General features: G+C 38.2%; 1 protein-coding gene across 1 annotated transcript in view; it reads right to left on the bottom strand.

Moving 5' to 3' along the window:
• Positions 1 to 18250, bottom strand: part of LOC128244847 (uncharacterized) — a 35908-nt gene extending 17658 nt beyond the window's left edge. Inside the window, exons 1-5 of the mRNA XM_052962950.1 lie at positions 18117 to 18250; positions 10616 to 10767; positions 10278 to 10411; positions 6723 to 6858; positions 4842 to 4910 (exon numbers count right to left, since the gene is read on the bottom strand). Coding sequence (XP_052818910.1) covers positions 4842 to 4910; positions 6723 to 6858; positions 10278 to 10411; positions 10616 to 10767; positions 18117 to 18153 — 528 coding nt within the window. The 5' untranslated portion in view covers positions 18154 to 18250. The remainder of the gene's footprint in view (positions 1 to 4841; positions 4911 to 6722; positions 6859 to 10277; positions 10412 to 10615; positions 10768 to 18116) is intronic.
• Between the last annotated feature and the right edge of the window lie 2504 nt (positions 18251 to 20754).

The following is a 20754-nucleotide window of genomic DNA, read 5'->3' as shown; positions in this document are numbered from 1 at the left end:
AATAGTGCCACATGATGGCGTATTACTTACAATAGTGCCACATGATGGTGTATTACCTACAATAGTGCCACATGACGGTGTATTACTTACAATAGTGCCACATGACGTAGTATTACTTACAATAGTGCCACATGACGGTGTATTATTTACAAAAGTGCCACATGACGGTGTATTACTAACAATAGTGCCACATGATGGTGTATTACCTACAATAGTGCCACATGATGGTGTATTACCTACAATAGTGCCACATGATGGCGTATTACCTAAAAAAGTGTCACATGATGGTGTATTACTTACAATAGTGCCACATGATGGTGTATTACCTACAATAGTGCCACATGACGGTGTATTACTTACAATAGTGCCACATGATGGTGTATTACCTACAATAGTGCCACATGACAGTGTATTACCTACAATAGTGCCACATGATGGCGTATTACCTACAATAGTGTCACATGATGGTGTATTACTTACAACAGTGTCACATGACAGTGTATTACTTACAATAGTGCCACATGATGGTGTATTACCTACAATAGTGCCACATGACGGTGTATTACTTACAATAGTGCCACATGACGGAGTATTACTTGCAATAGTGCCACATAATAGGGTCTTACTTACAATAGTGCCACATGATGGTTTATTACTTACAATAGTGCTACATGATGGAACATTACTTACAATAGGGCCACATAATAGGGTCTTACTTACAAAAGTGCCACATGATGGAGTTTTACTTACAATAGTGCCACATGATAAAGTATTACTTATAATATTGCCACATAATAGGGTCTAACTTACAATAGTGCCACATGACGGTGTATTACCTACAATAGTGCCACATGATGGTGTATTACTTACAATAGTGCCACATGACGGTGTATTACTTACAATAGTGCCACATGACGGTGTATTACTTACAATAGTGCCACATGATGGTGTATTACTTACAATAGTGCCACATGACGGTGTATTACTTACAATAGTGTCACATGACGGTGTATTACCTACAATAGTGCCACACGACGGTGTATTACTTACAATAGTGCCACACGACGGTGTATTACTTACAATAGTGCCACACGACGGTGTATTACTTACAATAGTGCCACATGACGGTGTATTACCTACAATAGTGCCACATGACGGTGTATTACCTACAATAGTGCCACATGACGGTGTATTACCTACAATAGTGCCACATGACGGTGTATTACTTACAATAGTGCCACATGACGGTGTATTATCTACAATAGTGCCACATGACGGTGTATTATCTACAATAGTGCCACATGACGGTGTATTATCTACAATATTGCCACAGTACCACATGACGGTGTATTACCTACAATAGTGCCACATGATGGTGTATTACCTACCATAGTGCCACATGATGGTGTATTACCTACAATAGTACCACATGACGGTGTATTACCTACAATAGTGCCACATGACGGTGTATTACTTACAATAGTGCCACATGATGGTGTATTACCTACAATAGTGCCACATGACTGTGTATTACCTACAATAGTGCCACATGATGGCGTATTACTTACAATAGTGCCACATGACGGAGTATTACTTACAATAGTGCCACATGATGGCGTATTACTTACAATAGTGCCACATGACGGTGTATTACTTACAATAGTGCCACATGACGGAGTATTACTTACAATAGTGCCACATGACGGAGTATTACTTACAACAGTGTCACATGTCAGTGTATTACTTACAATAGTGCCACATGACGGAGTATTACTTACAATAGTGCCACTTGACGGAGTATTACTTACAATAGTGCCACATGACGGTGTATTACCTACCATAGTGCCACATGACGGTGTATTACTTACATTAGTGTCACATGACGGTGTATTACCTACATTAGTGCCACATGATGGCGTGTTACCTACATTAGTGCCACATGATGGCGTATTACCTACATTAGTGCCACACCGTCACCTACCATAGTGCCACATGATGGTGTATTACATACCATAGTGCCACATGACGGTGTATTACCTACAATAGTGCCAAATGATGGTGTATTACCTACAATAGTGCCACATGATGGTGTTTTACCTACCATAGTGCCACATGATGGTGTATTACCTACCATAGTGCCACATGACGGTGTATTACTTACAATAGTGCCACATGACGGTGTATTACCTACATTAGTGCCACATGACGGTGTATTACCTACAATAGTGCCACATGACGGTGTATTACCTACCATAGTGCCACATGATGGTGTATTACTTTCAATAGTGCCACATGATGGTGTATTACCTACAATAGTGCCACATGACGGTGTATTACCTACAATAGTGCCACATGACGGTGTATTACCTACAATAGTGCCACATGATGGTGTATTACCTACAATAGTGCCACATGACGGTGTATTACCTACAATAGTGCCACATGATGGTGTATTACCTACCATAGTGCCACATGACGGTGTATTACTTACAATAGTGCCACATGATGGTGTATTACTTACAATAGTGCCGCATGACGGTGTATTACCTACAATAGTGCCAAATGACGGTGAATTACCTACGATAGTGCCGCATGATGGTGTATTACCTACAATAGTGTCACTTGTCGGTGTATTACTTACAATAGTGCCACATGACGGTGTATTACCTACCATAGTGTCACTTGATGGTGTATTACCTACCATAGTGCCACATGATGGTGTATTACCTACCATAGTGCCACATGATGGTGTATTACCTACAATAGTACCACATGATGGTGTATTACCTACAATAGTGCCACATGATGGTGTATTACCTACCATAGTGCCACATGATGGTGTATTACCTACAATAGTACCACATGACGGTGTATTACCTACAATAGTGTCACATGACAGTGTATTACTTACAATAGTGCCACATGATGGTGTATTACCTACAATAGTGCCACATGACGGTGTATTACCTACCATAGTGTCACATGACGGTGTATTACCTACCATAGTGCCACATGATGGTGTATTACCTACCATAGTGCCACATGACGGTGTGTTACCTACCATAGTGCCACATGACGGTGTGTTACCTACCATAGTGCCACATGACGGTGTATTACCTACCATAGTGCCACATGACGGTGTATTACCTACCATAGTGCCACATGACGGTGTATTACCTACCATAGTGCCACATGACGGTGTATTACCTACCATAGTGCCACATGACGGTGTATTACTTACCATAGTGCCACATGACGGTGTATTACTTACCATAGTGCCACATGACGGTGTATTACTTACAATAGTGCCACATGATGGTGTAATACCTACCCTAGTGCCACATGACGGTGTATTACTTACCATAGTGCCACATGACGGTGTATTACCTACAATAGTGTCACATGATGGTGTATTACCTACCACAGTGCCACATGACGGTGTATTACCTACCATAGTGCCACATGACGGTGTATTACCTACCATAGTGCCACATGACGGTGTATTACCTACCATAGTGCCACATGACGGTGTATTACCTACCATAGTGCCACATGACGGTGTATTACCTACCATAGTGCCACATGACGGTGTATTACCTACCATAGTGCCACATGACGGTGTATTACCTACCATAGTACCACATGACGGTGTATTACCTACCATAGTGCCACATGACGGTGTATTACCTACCATAGTGCCACATGACGGTGTATTACCTACAATAGTGCCACATGACGGTGTATTACCTACAATAGTGCCACATGACGGTGTATTACCTACAATAGTGCCACATGACGGTGTATTACCTACAATAGTGTCACATGACGGTGTATTACCTACAATAGTGCCACATGACGGTGTATTACCTACAATAGTGCCACATGACGGTGTATTACCTACCATAGTGCCCCATGACGGTGTATTACCTACCATAGTGTCACATGACGGTGTATTACCTACAATAGTGCCACATGACGGTGTATTACTTACAATAGTGCCACATGACGGTGTATTACCTACAATAGTGCCACATGATGGTGTATTACCTACAATAGTACCACATGACGGTGTATTACTTACAATAGCGCCACATGACGGTGTATTACCTACAATAGTACCACATGACGGTGTATTACTTACAATAGCGCCACTTGACGGTGTATTACTTACAATAGTGCCACATGACGGTGTATTACCTACAATAGTGCCACATGATGGTGTATTACTTACAATAGTGCCACATGACGGTGTATTTCTTACAATAGTGCCACATGACGGAGTATTACTTACAATACAATAGTGCCACATGATGGCGTATTACTTACAATAGTGCCACATAATGGCTTATTACCTACAATAGTGCCACATGATGGCGTATTACCTACAATAGTGCCACATGACGGAGTATCACTTACAATACAATAGTGCCACATGATGGCGTATTACTTACAATAGTGCCACATAATGGCTTATTACCTACAATAGTGACACATGATGGCGTATTACCTACAATAGTGCCACATGATGGCGTATTACCTACAATAGTGCCAAATGATGGCGTATTACCTACAATAGTGCCACACGATGGCGTATTACCTACAATAGTGCCACATGATTGCGTATTACCTACAATAGTGCCACATGATGGCGTATTATATACAATAGTGCCACATGATGGCTTATTACCTACAATAGTGCCACATGATAGCGTATTATATACAATAGTGCCACATGATGATGTATTACTTACAATAGTGCCACATGATGGCGTTATACTTACAATAGTGCAGCATGATGATGTATTACTTACAATAGTGCCACATGATGGTGTATTACTTACAATAGACACGGAATGATACGTCGTCTTCATCTCTAATGACTTTTTCATCCGTGTAATTATCTGGTCAATCTGCAAACATTTAAGATTCTCATATCATAATTCAATGTCTAGAAATTATGGTCAAAATCAAGAAACGCTCATTTTCAAGTGACAGGAACGTTACAAAGCATACAATTGTATTTGATAAGTTATAGTTGATATTTTTTTTGTTTCACTTAACCATTTAATCTGCTTTGACTGGCGAAACATTTTACAATAACGAACTTAAAGCTTCACTCTCACACATTGAACGTTTTGACAACTTTTTTATGTTTTGTCTTGGAACGAGCCATTGAAACAAGTGCTATAAGACTGTTGACTGCTGACAAAAAATAAATCGCAGATTTTTATATTGCAGTTCGAAAATTAATGTTTTATGCAGTTTTCTTAATTTAATTGTAAGTAACGGTTTAAACCATTTAACATTAATTTTCGAACGGAAATATGCAAATCTGCGATCTGATCTTTTGTCAGCAATCTTTTATCATTGGTGTGCAGGTATTTACGCAAATATTTTTGCCATTCAAAATTAATTTGAAACTTAACAGTCTGTCGAATAAAGTAGTGCTGTAAGAAGTACGCGGTTAATGGCCATAGTGCGGCTCTGCTCAATAAATTATACAATTAAAAAAAGCAAGTTCGTTTTGTTTTAAAACCAAAATTTAATAATATGAATGAATCACCCCAAAACAAGAGTTTTTCATGTAGATCAAAACGCTTGTCCGCTTGTTAAGGAGCACACGTCAATATATTATTGTGTCTAATAACTTATAATGAAATTATTTTTTTACAATGAAAATAGTATATATAGTCTTCAGAGTCATATTCAGTTATGGGATTAGTCATTAACTGTTTTTGATAATTGTTCAGCATCTATTTAACTCTATTTAAGAGGCGCACCTCTAATCATGCAGTTATGGTTAAACAAGATAATTATGCATTTCTAAATTTAGATGTGCACCTCTATTTTAAACATAACTTGGAAGCCAGCTATTGACCACGTCATAACTATGCACTTTAACGTCCTGGGTTTATCAGGTAAGGGGATAAAGCAATTCACTTCGTATATGTATAAGTACTTTAACTTGGTGCTACGCTACCCAAGTAATATCCATATCTACGTCCACAGTCTTTCTGGACAATGAGTGGATAGCGAAAGCAAATGTATCACCATACGGAGCTCCTCGGCCATTTTTATCGAAAACAACCTCGGATGTATTTGGACGGTTTACCTACTCAAAAAGTGGCATATTTTTAAGTCCGCTGCAAGTACATCGCGTAGTAATTTTATTTAGCAGTTAAACTTTATGGCTTAACTCTTGGGAACCTTAATGGTGTTTGCAGTAATTCACTTCTTTGGCAATCAATTTAAACTAAGACCAATACATACAATTCTAAAACATTACATTTAATTAATGATATAATTAAAAAAATCACGAACTACTTCAACCGATGTACCTGCATACATCCGAGGTTGTTTTCGATAAAAATGGCCAAAGAGTTCCGAATGACGTATCACATGATATATGACATCATAACGCAGGTGTTTCAGTGTAAAAAGCGATGGATCTCTGTGTTTGGTTTAAAATATATATCAAAAAGGCTATTCTAAACATAAACAATAAAGCGTTTCTCGAGTGCCATTTATGCCACCATCCGGATTAACCCGTCCAATTTCAATCGAAACAAGGCTCGTCGTATGGCGGAGATGACCGAGGTGTTCCGATTGTTATGCCACTTAATCTAAATAACTCTAAATTCACCTTAAAACAATAACTCAATATCTGCTTCTATTTGAACATGCAGCTGGTGGGTTATGTACCTAAGCAATCATGAATGTACCTGGTCACCATATGCCTTGATTCGTGTTGCAAACTTCTCAAATATTTCTGTCGACTCGAATTTCACTAGTTCTGCTCGCGACCCATAGGTTATCTGAATGCCCTCAAGGATGCTGATGGGGTTCATCGGTCCGTAACTGCAATATTAGTATTGTGATTTGTTAATTTGAATTGTATTGATATTGTGGCTGATTTAAACAAGGCTTTTGATACTTATTGCGTAAAATTGTAAGATGACTCCATTGACCAATATGGCAAATATGACTGCATTTACCTATGCGGGTAATATGACCCCATTGATCAATATGGGTAATATGACCCCATTAAACAATATGGGTAACATGACCTCATTGACCAATATGGGTAATATGACTCCATTGACCAATATGGGTAATATGACTCCATTGACCAATATGGGTATTATGACTGCATTGACCAATATGGGTATTATGACTCCATTGACCAATATGGGTATTATGACTCCATTGACCAATATGGGTATTATGACTGCATTGACCAATATGGGTATTATGACTCCATTGACCAATATGGGTATTATGACTCCATTGACCAATATGGGTATTATGACTCCATTGACCAATATGGGTAATATGACTCCATTGACCAATATGGGTAATATGACTGCATTGACCAATATGGGTATTATGACTCCATTGACCAATATGGGTATTATGACTCCATTGACCAATATGGGTATTATGACTCCATTGACAAATATGGGTAATATGACTCCATTGACCAATATGGGTAATATGACCTCATTGACCAATATGGGTAATATGACCTCATTGAACAATATGGGTAATATGATCCCATTGAACAATATGGGTAATATGACCCCATTGACCAATATGGGTAACGCGACACCATTGACCAATATGGGTAATATGACTCCATTGACCAATATGGGTTTTATGACTGCATTGACCAATATGGGTATTATGACTGCATTGACCAATATGGGTATTATGACTGCATTGACCAATATGGGTATTATGACTCCATTGACCAATATGTGTATTATGACTGCATTGACCAATATGGGTATTATGACTGCATTGACCAATATGGGTATTATGACTGCATTGACCAATATGGGTATTATGACTCCATTGGCCAATATGGGTATTACGACTCCATTGGCCAATATGGGTATAATGACTGCATTGACCAATATTGGTATTATGACTGCATTGACCAATATGGGTAAAATAACCCCATTGACTGATATGGGTATTATGACCCGATTGACCAAAATGTGTATCATGACTCCATTGACCAATATGTGTAATATGACTCCATTGACCAATATGTGTATTTTGACTCCATTGACCAATATGTGCAATATGACTCATTTGACCAATATGTGTAATATGACTCCATTGACCAATATGTGTATTATGACTCCATTGACCAATATGTGTATTATGCTTGCATTGACCAATATGGGTATTATGACTGCATTGACCAATATGGGTATTATGACTCCATTGACCAATATGGGTATTATGACTCCATTGACCAATATGGGTACTATGACTCCATTGACCAATATGGGTATTATGACTCCATTGACCAATATGGGTATTATGGCCCAATTGACCAATATGTGTATTATGACTCCATCGACCAATATGGGTAATACGACTGCATTGACCATTTGGGCTATTATGACTTCATTGACCAATATGGGTAATATGACTGCATTGGCCAATATGGGTATTATGACTGCATTGACCAATATAGGTATTATGACTGCATTGACCAAAATGTGTAATATGACTGCATTGACCAATATGTGTATTATGACTCCATTGACCAATATGGGTATTATGACTCCATTGACCAATATGGGTATTATGACTCCATTGACCAATATGTGTATTATGACTGCATTGACCAATATGTGTAATATGACTGCATTGACCAATATGGGTATTATGACTCCATTGACCAATATGGGTATTATGACTCCATTGACCAATATTGGTAATATGACTCCATTGACCAATATGGGTATTATGACTCCATTGACCAATATGGGTAATATGACTCCATTGACCAATATGGGTATTATGACTCCATTGACCAATATGGGTATTATGACTCCATTGACCAATATGGGTAATATGACTCCATTGACCAATATGGGTATTATGACTGCATTGACCAATATGGGTAATATGACTGCATTGACCAATATGGGTAATATGACTCCATTGACCAATATGGGTATTATGACTGCATTGACCAATATGGGTTTTATGACTCCATTGACCAATATGGGTAATATGACTGCATTGACCAATATGGGTATTATGACTCCATTGACCAATATGTGTAATATGACTGCATTGACCAATATGTGTAATATGACTGCATTGACCAATATGGGTAATATGACTGCATTGACCAATATTGGTAATATGACTCCATTGACCAATATGGGTAATATGACTCCATTGACCAATATTGGTAATATGACTCCATTGACCAATATGGGTAATATGACTCCATTGACCAATATGGGTAATATGACTCCATTGACCAATATGGGTATTATGACTCCATTGACCAATATGGGTATTATGACTCCATTGACCAATATTGATAATATGACTCCATTGACCAATATGGGTATTATGACTCCATTGACCAATATGGGTAATATGACTCCATTGACCAATATGGGTAATATGACTGCATTGACCAATATGGGTATTATGACTCCATTGACCAATATGTGTAATATGACTGCATTGACCAATATGGGTATTATGACTGCATTGACCAATATGGGTATTATGACTCCATTGACCAATATGGGTATTATCACTGCATTGACCAATATGTGTATTATGACTCCATTGACCAATATGGGTTTTATGACTCCATTGACCAATATGGGTAATATGACCTCATTGACTAATATGGGTAATATGACTCCATTGACCAATATGGGTATTATGACTCCATTGACCAATATGGGTAATATGACTCCATTGACCAATATGGGTATTATGACTCCATTGACCAATATGGGTAATATGACTCCATTGACCAATATGGGTAATATGACTCCATTGACCAATATGTGTATAATGACTGCATTGACCAATATGGGTAATATGACTGCATTGACCAATATGGGTAATATGACTCCATTGACCAATATTGGTAATATGACTCCATTGACCAATATGGGTATAATGACTGCATTGACCAATATGGGTATTATGACTGCATTGACCAATATGGGAAACATTACCATTGACCAATATGGGTAATATGAATCTATTGGCCAATTTTGGATCAAAATATTCTAGTCTACCTTATAAACAACTTCTTGTGGCTATCAAGGCACGTGTATTTAACATTTCTGCGAATTAGTTTAAAGGCATATGCATATGAAAAATGACTATGAATTTGCTAAACTAAGGCATATGTGTAAATTGAAACTGCCAGTTTTAAACAACGTACATCTATACATTATGACAAACTTATTATTCCATAAGATTAAACAAATCTTCCTAACTATCTCCACTCGTAACCATCCAGCCATGATTGAATAGTGTCCACAAGTACGTCATACGTGACGCTATCCCCTGCGTCAAGCGAGTTCCGCTGTACGGAGGATTTCACCCTGGTCAGAAAATCCTCAAGCCACTCCTGCAAAACAATGGCAGGTAGTGAGAAAATGTACGAGACGTTATATTAAGTCGTAACTAAATTGGTTATATAAAGTGGTTTATTGGGCGGTGTGCGCATGCTAGCAAGCATTTAACTATCATTCCGCCTAATTGAATTTCATAATCTAAGAAAGGTGTATAGACCATTACTGCCGTCAAATGTTATTGTTTGGGCGTGGCTTACCTTTCGCGTGTCGATAGCCGCGATGCTGTAGTCCTCAAGAAGATCAGTGTAGTTGCTGTTGCCAACGTTACTCGCGAACTCAGGGTTATTGCGCATGCGCCACTGCCAAAACTCGTCCAAAAGATTATCAAACACGTTACCTTTACACACCACTGAAGAGTAAAGCAGTTATAAATTATAGAGTCTGTGGTAAGAATCAAACCAAACCGATAGCATAGTGCCGATGGAAAAACGTAAGATTCGGGTGCGGAGTGTCAGGGCTTTATTCCACGGCGGAGTCATACCGAAATACATGAAAAAGCTTGTACCAGTAGCTTGCCTGGCGCCATATATGACATTAAAAGAGTATAACTGGGAAATTTGGAGTACTCAGTATACTGGTTTCAATCAAGGAATGTTTTATCCCGTTTTTAGGTGCTTTAACTCTCAAAATAACTGTGATTGGGAACTAAGTTACAGTTTTCTCGTGGCACTCATGACATTTAAATCGTGGCTGAGACGTGCCGTTGGAAAGCCATATTTGGCGCGGACAGTCCCTCATAAAGACAAACAAACAAACAACGTGGTCAGATTTAAAATGTGGCGGAACCATGGTCTAGTGGTAATACACTTGACTGTCAACTTAGAGTTGTGATTCGTGGTCTAGTGGTAATACACTTGACTGTCAACCTAGGGTCGTGATCCGTGGTCAAATGTAAGTGGTAAGACACTTGTTTGACAAACTATGGTCGCGATCTGTGGTCTAGCGGTAAGACACGTGTAAGTCAGCCTAGAGTCATGACTCGTGGTCTACTGGTAAGACACTTGTTGGTCTGCCTTAAGTCATGACTCGTGGTCAAGCGGTTAGACACTTGTTGGTCTGCTTTGAGTCATGACTCGTGGTCTAGCGGTAAGACACATGTTGGTCAGCCACGGTCATGACTCGTGTTATATTGGGAAGACACTTGTTGGTCAGCCTTGAGTCATGACTCGTGGTCAAGTGGTAAGATACTTGATTGTCAGCCTAGAGTCATGACGCGTGGTCAAGCGGTACGACACTGGATTGTCAGCCTATAGTCATGACTCGTGTTCAAGCGGTAAGATACTTGATTGTCAGCCTAGAGTCATGGCTCATGGTCAAGTGGTAATACACTTGATTGTCAGCCTTGATTCATGACTCGTTGTCAAGTGGTAAGAAACTTGATTGTTAGCCTAGAGTCATGACTCGTGGTCTAGTGGTAAGGCACTTATTGGTCTACCTTGAGTCATGACTCGTCATGACTCATGTTTTAGCGGTAAGACACTTGAACGTCAGCCTAGAGTCATGACTCGTGGTCTAGCGGTGAGACACTTGTTTGTCAGCCTTGAGTCATGACTCGTGGTCAAGCGGTAACGCACTTGACCGTCAGCCTTGAGTCATGACTCGTGGTCTAGTGGTAGGACACTTGTTGGTCAGCCTTAAGTCATGACTCGTGGTCTAGTTGTGAGACACGTGTTGGTCTTCCTAGAGTCATGACTCGTGGTCTAGTGGTAAGACACGTGTTGGTCTTCCTAGAGTCATGACTCGTGGTCAATCGGTACAACACTTGATTGTCAGCCTAGAGTCATGACTCGTGGTCTAGTGGTAAGACACGTGTTGGTCTTCCTAGTGTCATGGCACGTGGTCAAGCGGTACGACACTTGATTGTCAGCCTAAGGTCATGACTCGTGGTCAAGCGGTACGACACTTGATTGTCAGCCTAAGGTCATGACTCATGGTCAGACGGTACGACACTTGATTGTCAGCCTTGAGTCATGACTCGTGGTCTAGTGGTAAGACACGTGTTGGTCTTCCTAGTGTCATGGCTTGTGGTCAAGCGGTACGACACTTGATTGTCAGCCGAAGGTCATGACTCGTGGTCAAGCGGTACGACACTTGATTGTCAGCCTAAGGTCATGACTCGTGGTCAAGCGGTACGACATTTGATTGTCAGCCTAAGGTCATGACTCGTGGTCTAGTGGTAAGACACTTGTTTGTCAGCCTTGAGTCATGACTCGTGGTCTAGTGTTAAGACACATGATTGTCAACCTAGAGTCATGACTCGTGGCCTAGTGGTTAGACACTTGATTGTCATTCTTGAGTCATGACTCGTGGTCTAGAGGTAAGACACTTGATTGTCAGCCTAGAGTCATGATTCGTGGTCTAGTGGTAAGGCACTTGATTGTCAGCCTAAGGTCATGACTCGTGGTCTATTGGTAAGACACTTGTTTGTCAGCCTTGAGTCATGACTCGGGGTCTAGTGGTAAGACACTTGTTTGTCGGCCTTGAGCCATGGCTCATGATCTAGTGTTAAGACACTTGTTTGTCGGCATTGAGTCATGACTCGTGGTCTAGTGTTAAGACACTTGTTTGTCGGCATTGAGTCATGACTCGTGGTCTAGTGTTAAGACACTTGTTTGTCTGCATTGAGTCATTACTCGTGGTCTAGTGTTAAGACACTTGTTTGTCGGCATTGAGTCATGACTCGTGGTCTAGTGTTAAGACACTTGTTTGTCGGCATTGAGTAATGACTCGGGGTCTAGTGGTAAGACACTTGTTTGTCGGCCTTGAGCCATGACTCGTGGTCTAGTGGTAAGACACTTGTTTGTCGGCATTGAGCCATGACTCGTGGTCTAGTGGTAAGACACTTGTTTGTCGGCATTGAGTCATGACTCGTGGTCTAGTGGTAAGACACTTGTTTGTCAGCCTTGAGTCATGACTCGTGGTCTAGTGGTAAGACACTTGTTTGTCAGCCTAGAGTCATGACTCGTGGTCTAGTGGTAAGACACTTGTTTGTCGGCATTGAGTCATGACTCGTAGTCTAGTGGTAAGACACTTGTTTGTCGACCTTGAGTCATGACATGTGGTCTAGTGGTAAGACACTTGTTTGTCAGCCTAGAGTCATGACTCGTGGTCTAGTGGTAAGACACTTGTTTGTTGGCATTGAGTCATGACTCGTGGTCTAGTGGTAAGACACTTGTTTGTCGACCTTGAGTCATGACTCGTGGTCTAGTGGTAAGACACTTGATTGTCAGCCTTGAGTCATGACTCGTGGTCTAGTGGTAAGACACTTGATTGTCAGCTTAGAGTCGAGCTCCGTGGTTTTATGTAAGTTGGTAGACACCACGGGGGCAGGTTGCGTTGTTTTGACACACCACGCCCCTGTCCGTTTATTTTTGTTATTTTTATTTTTTTATCATTTTTTATCATTTTTTAGTAAGAATATGATGTGGTGACTGTAACTTGTGATAATTGGCAAAACTTCCATCTCACCTGTATCGTGATATATATATATATATATATATATATATATATATATATATATATATATATATATATATATATATATATATATATATATATATATATATATATATATATTGTTTCTCTTGGGTACACGTGTTGAATTGATAATGCCATAGCGTAATAATGCATTTTAGTCTGGAAAATTTCGGTGAAATTAGCGGGTAGTTGGTTCGTCGAGTAACATGTTTTAGGAAATTCGGGTTTGAAATATGGACATAATAAAATGATATTTGCACATAATATAATAAAGTATGGACATAATATAATAAAGTATGCACATAACGTAATATAATGTCTACATGATATAAAGATGTATCCGCATAATATAATAAAAACTGTCATAATATAATTACAAAACCACAACATATAAAGATAAACTGACATAACATAACTATGTTTGTACACCATGTAAAACACTTGGTACATAATGTAATAAGAAACAAACGCAATAATAAAGTTTTTGGACTACGAAAGACAGTGCCGGCGTTCCATACATATTACTGCTTTTTTTGCCTAAAAATGCATTGTGGTAGCTGTCAGCCATCATGATTATTATGGCATCACTTTTATCGGATGGTGTCAGGATGATCAATATCATTTTATGTGCAACCTCATTCCCTCTATATATCTATTAAACCATTATCTTTTTGTTGACAAAACTTTGATACGTTAAGGGGTCAGAATGCTACGAGAAATCACTACAGACAATCTGGTAAACAATAATTTTCCGGGGAAGTACTTGTGTACACATCACAAACCTTCTTGCTACGCCCCTGTTAGTAAACCAAGAGTCGCGATCCGTGGTCTAGTTATAAGTCAATTGTTGGTCAGCCTAGAGTCGTGATCCGTGGTCGAGTGGTTAGACACGTGTTTGTCAACCAATAGTCGCGATCCGTGGTCTAATGTAAGTGGTAAGATACTTGTTGGTCAGCCTAGAGTCGCGATGCGTGGTCTAGTTGTAAGACACTTGTTGGTCAACCTAGAGTCGCGATCCGTGGTCTAGTGATAAGACACTTGATTGCCAGCTTAGAGTCGCGATCCGTGGTCTAATGTAAGTTGTTAGACACTTGATTGCCAGCTTAGAGTCGCGATCCGTGGTCTAATGTAAGTTGTTAGACACTTGATTGCCAGCTTAGAGTCGCGATCCGTGGTCTAATGTAAGTTGTTAGACACCTGATTGCCAGCTTAGAGTCGCGATCCGTGGTCTAATGTAAGTTGTTAGACACTTGATTGCCAGCTAAGAGTCGCGATCCGTGGTCTAATGTAAGTTGTTAGACACCTGATTGCTAGTCTAGAGTCGCGATCCGTGGTCTAATGTAAGTTGTTAGACACTTGATTGTCAGCTTAGAGTCGCGATCCGTGGTCTAATGTAAGTTGTTAGACACTTGATTGCCAGTCTAGAGTTGCGATCCGTGGTCTAATGTAAGTGGTAAGACACTTGTTTGTCAGCCCAGTGTGGTGATCCGTGGTCTAGTGGCTAGACAAGTATTTGTCAGTCTTGTGTCGTGATCCGTGGTATAGCGGTAATACATTTGTTTGTCAGCCTAGAAACGCGAGCCGTGGTCTAGTGTTTGTTGTTAGGCACGTGTTTGTCAGTCCAGTACGCGATCCGTGGTAATAAATATTATATACGACCAAATGTCATTTAATTTGTAGAATACACTTCTCAAATTGTCCAGGTAGTTATATTGTGCGCATTAAAGGCTCTAAATTGAAGAAAGTTATATTTATATTCATTATGGATTCATATTTATGTAATAGTTGGATGACATGAAGTAAATTCTTAATGGATAATGATGCCATCTAACTATTTCTTATTAACTTAAAATTGTTAAAATTTGTACTTAAATGTCTTGAAGTTTGGATGATCATTTACTATGAAACATCACATACATGTATACGGCTGTTTTATTGCTTGTGTATGCATGGGCGTATTGCCTTAAGTATTTTAAATCAACTCTAAAACTCTATTCAATATAAAAACAACTAAAATACAACCCCTATCATATTCCTTGATAATGTTTTTAAGTTTACGAGTAAATAAATTATAATTTCACTAAAATATATTTACAGTCGAACCCCATTGGCTCGAACTCGCTTGGCTCGATTTCCTCGTTGACTCAAACTTGCTGTAAAGTACCGACTTCTTTCTACTGAAGGTAAGCATCACCGTTTGGCTCGAATTTTCCGAGGTTCGAGGTATTTTCGCCGATCCATGGAAGTTCGAGCGAACCGGGTTCGACTGTACATCTTAGGCCATAGTAATTGAACTTATTATACCTCACTATTGTCTACAACCATGGTAAAATCCCATTTGCGGAAAAAGAGATATTTTGAGTATCAGAAACATTTGCAACATTTTTGATGCTAACGCCTTGGGTGACATTCTGCTCTCGGGTTGACAATATCAATGTCACACATGCTGCCATATGATATTTATATAATGGTGGTTGATGTAAAAACAAATTAATGCATTGTTATTTTAACTCATTTCACTTTTATGATCAAAACAAAAACAAAAAACATTGATTTTTGTACAGATAAAACATTTTTCCCACCTCAGATAAGTAGATCCGAAAATTTAACCATGCTAGAAATTCTTATCTTGCCCACGGGCGAAGATAAAATGCCCGTATGGAACTTCTTTTAATGGTCACCACATTGTAATTACCTCCCTTGTTGAAGACTGTCGTCTGTAGCGCATCATGGAAACCTTGTCTTGTGACAATATTTAGAACGCTAGTTAATTATTTCTCGCTTCAAATGTCACCAGAAAACAGTTTTCACGCACCTTTCAAGAAATAATGCTTCACTCTTCTTAGAACTATTTAAAGACCGATCAGACAATTTACATACTCTGAATCACTGCGCGAATATCCATGACAACCACGGATTATCGCATATCTATACGCAATTATTTTCACTAAGCACAAAACAGTTCCAGCAAAAAAAATACATTTTTTCTTAATTTTGTTTAACTGAGGTGGGAGAAAAAGCATCTACCACAGCAGCTCGTGTAAGATAGGTTCATCCCGACCCCTTGCGCAGGGTGTTTTGCGGAAACTCGGTAAACCTCGATTACACCCTACGCTCGGGTCGGAATGAACCTATCTTACACTCTCGGCCATGGAAGATACTTATAGTCTTCTTTTCAATAAATAGTTATGTGGCCAGAAATTCCCTAGTGTTAAAAGCGCAGAATTATCGCTAATTCTGTTTAATCTGCGCACAAATCATTTGCCTTTGTTTTTGTTTTGTCCGATCAAGTCAAATGAGTTAAACACAATAATGCATTTCTTTTGGCATCAGCCTATATTGTGCACCTTTAAGGAAAGATTGAATCTGACCTGAGTTTTTTTTTTATATATATATCATTTAGAACTCGATACTTCATTGTATCTGCGGTGTTGGCATTGCAGGTATGTATATAAACTTCATGACTTAAAGATGCCCTTAAGTAACATCGGAAAGACCGTTAAATAACAACAAATGAGTGATTTTCAAATATTTTTCCTTATATGAATCACATTATCATTCAATCACATTATGACTCAATTCTAATTTTTCTGCCTTTATCCATGTCTTTATTTTTTACAGATTTTAAAATTAGACGTTTGGTAACTCTATTATGCATTATTTTAAAACGAAATACTCTGTATTACAAACCCGATTGATCATTTTTTATTTAGAAAAAAAAGATAAAGTAAGAAATATGGCTTAATAAAATCTTAAAGTTTTATTGCTTATATTTATTTATCCTTTATTTTTTTTCTGCCTGTATTCAGCGTTATCTAATTTAATAACACCAGTGTAAATATGCATCAATAGAAAGCGTTTCCATGTTGAAATAGATTTAATTCTTCTTTTAACCTTTTCCGCCCGTTTCGCCGTTTGGCAACACACTAATCACCACCACAACCTTCACAACAACAGCAGCAATAACATAAAAAACGCCAACAAAAACATGCAAAAATGATAGAACTAAGCATATAAAACGGCAATATGATGTTTTCCCCCAATTTTAATGATAGCTGATATATTGTCCATGTCCTTTTTGTATACAGACTTTAAATAATTGAATAATTTATTTTAGTTTTAGTAATTCGTTAACTGAATGAATTCGAAACTTCTATTCTATATTCGAATAAATTGAAATAATAAAAAAAGATATATAAACAAAATGAATTGCATATGTACCTATAATGCAGCACCAAGATATCATTAACTTGAACATATTTTCCTTCTTTTATGTCCAACTATTGAAATACATTGAACAAAGATTTCAATGTGAATACAGACTGACTTGACAAGAGTGCGTGCGCAATTCCAAGCTATTCACGTAAGTATATAGGTAAAAGGCCACACAGGCAGCGGATTAGTTGGTTTATTCAACTTTTAAGTCAATGAACAAACGGAACACCTCGGCCATTTCCCATCGAAAACAACCTCGGATGTATATGGACGGTTTACAATGTCAGAATTCTTTACATTTTACTACGCTTAATGTAGATCGCGTTGTTATTTCCATTTAGTAGTTAAACCTAAGAACTTTGCTCTTAGGAATCTTAATTTTATCTTTGCAATAATAGACTTCAATGGAAATCAATTTGAACTAAGAATAAACAATACACATGAAAATTATTATTTTTTCGAACTACTTCTACTCATGCAACCATCCGAGGTTATTTTCGATGGCAAATGGCCGAGGTGTTCCGAATGGAGTTTCATTAGAATCCCACTAAATGAATTCATTTGAGTGGACAAAATTTAACCATTTTATAGTTAAAACTTTCTTCAAAACTTCTACACTTCAGTATAGGTCGGTTTGGTGGTTTGGTAGAGAATCCCTGTTCTAAAAAGGAACAAACATAGTTATACCTACCTAACCTATTATATTTCGAGATGTGAGTGGAAACAATTATTTATTTATTTTCGGCCTCATTAAGAAAATACCAGTTGTAAAAATTATAGAAACAAGTCATCATGAATATATTTAAAGTATCTGTTCCATTCTTAAACTGTGGTTAGCAGGAATTTGACGAATTGTTTACGCGTTTTCAAATATATTACTGGTATTGGCAAAAGCATGACGCTAAAGGCTATTTATATTTTTTTGCGGACGAATTTTGTGTCTTTTCATGGTATTGGTAAAAGATATGACGGTCATGGCTATTTATAATTTTCTCTTTGTATGTTTTTGCGTCCGGGTGCATATTAAATATCCTCATATAGTTCGAAGATAGATTTCCTGTTCGTAGAATTTCACTTTATTCCGTATAACTTGGTATAATGTATTTGTTTTCCCATCTTTATATCGACTACCGTCTGTATATCTACTACCATCGATATATCTACTACCATCTGTAAATCGACTATTATCTGTACATCTACTACCATCGATACATCTACTACTATCATCAATATATCTACTACCATCGATACATCTACTACTATCAATATATCTACTACCATCGATACATCTACTACTATCAATATATCTACTACCATCGATACATCTACTACTATCAATATATCTACTACCATCGATACATCTACTACCATCGATACATCTACTACCATCTGTAAATCGACTACCATATGAATATCTACTTCCGTATGTATATCGACTACCATCTGTATATCGACTACCATCTGTATATAGACTACCATCTGTATATCTACTACCATCTGTAAATCTACTACCATATGTATATCGACTACCATATGTAAATCGACTACCATATGTATATCAACTTCATCTGTATATCGACTACCATCTGTATATCGGCTACCATCTGTATATCTAATAGCATAAGTATATCTACTACCATATATGTATATTGACTTCCATATGTATATCGACTCCCATCTTTATATCGACTACCATTTGTATATCGACTTCCATTTGTATATCGCCTACCATCTGTATATCGACTACTATCTGTATATCTACTACCATCTGATTATCTACTACCATATGTATATCGACTACCATATGTAAATCGACTACCATCTGTTTATCGACTTCCATCTGTATATCGACTACCATCTGTATATCGACTACCATCTGTATATCTACTACCATCTGTATATCGACTACCATCTGTAAATCGACTACCATATGAATATCTACTACCATCTGTATATCGACTACCATCTGTTTATCGACTTCCATCTGTATATCGACTACCATCTGTATATCGACTACCATCTGTATATCGACTACCATCTGTTTATCGACTACCATCTGTATATCGACTACCATCTGTTTATCGACTTCCATCTGTATATCGACTACCATATGTTTATCGACTTCCATCTGTATATCGACTACCATCTGTATATCGACTACCATCTGTATATCTACTACCATCTGTATATCGACTACCATCTGTATATCTACTACCATCTGTATATCGACTACCATCGGTATATCTACTACCATCTGTATATCGACTTCCATCTGTTTATCGACTACCATCTGTATATCGACTTCCATCTGTTTATCGACTACCATCTGTATATCGACTACCATCTGTATATCTACTTCCATCTGTTTATCGACTACCATCTGTATATCTACTTCCATCTGTTTATCGACTACCATCTGTATATCGACTTCCATCTGTATATCGACTTCCATCTGTATATCGACTACCATCTGTATATCGACTACCATCTGTATATCGACTACCATCTGTATATCGACTACTATCTGTATATCTACTACCATCTGTATATCTACTACCATATGTATATCTACTACCATCTGTATATCGACTACCATCTGTATATCTACTACCATCTGTATATCGACTTCCATCTGTTTATCGAC

Source organism: Mya arenaria, chromosome 8, assembly GCF_026914265.1.
Source record: "Mya arenaria isolate MELC-2E11 chromosome 8, ASM2691426v1".
Classification (NCBI taxonomy): Eukaryota; Metazoa; Mollusca; class Bivalvia; order Myida; family Myidae; genus Mya; species Mya arenaria.
The sequence above is the reverse complement of the archived record's forward strand: the minus strand, read 5'-3'. Positions and strand labels throughout refer to the sequence as shown.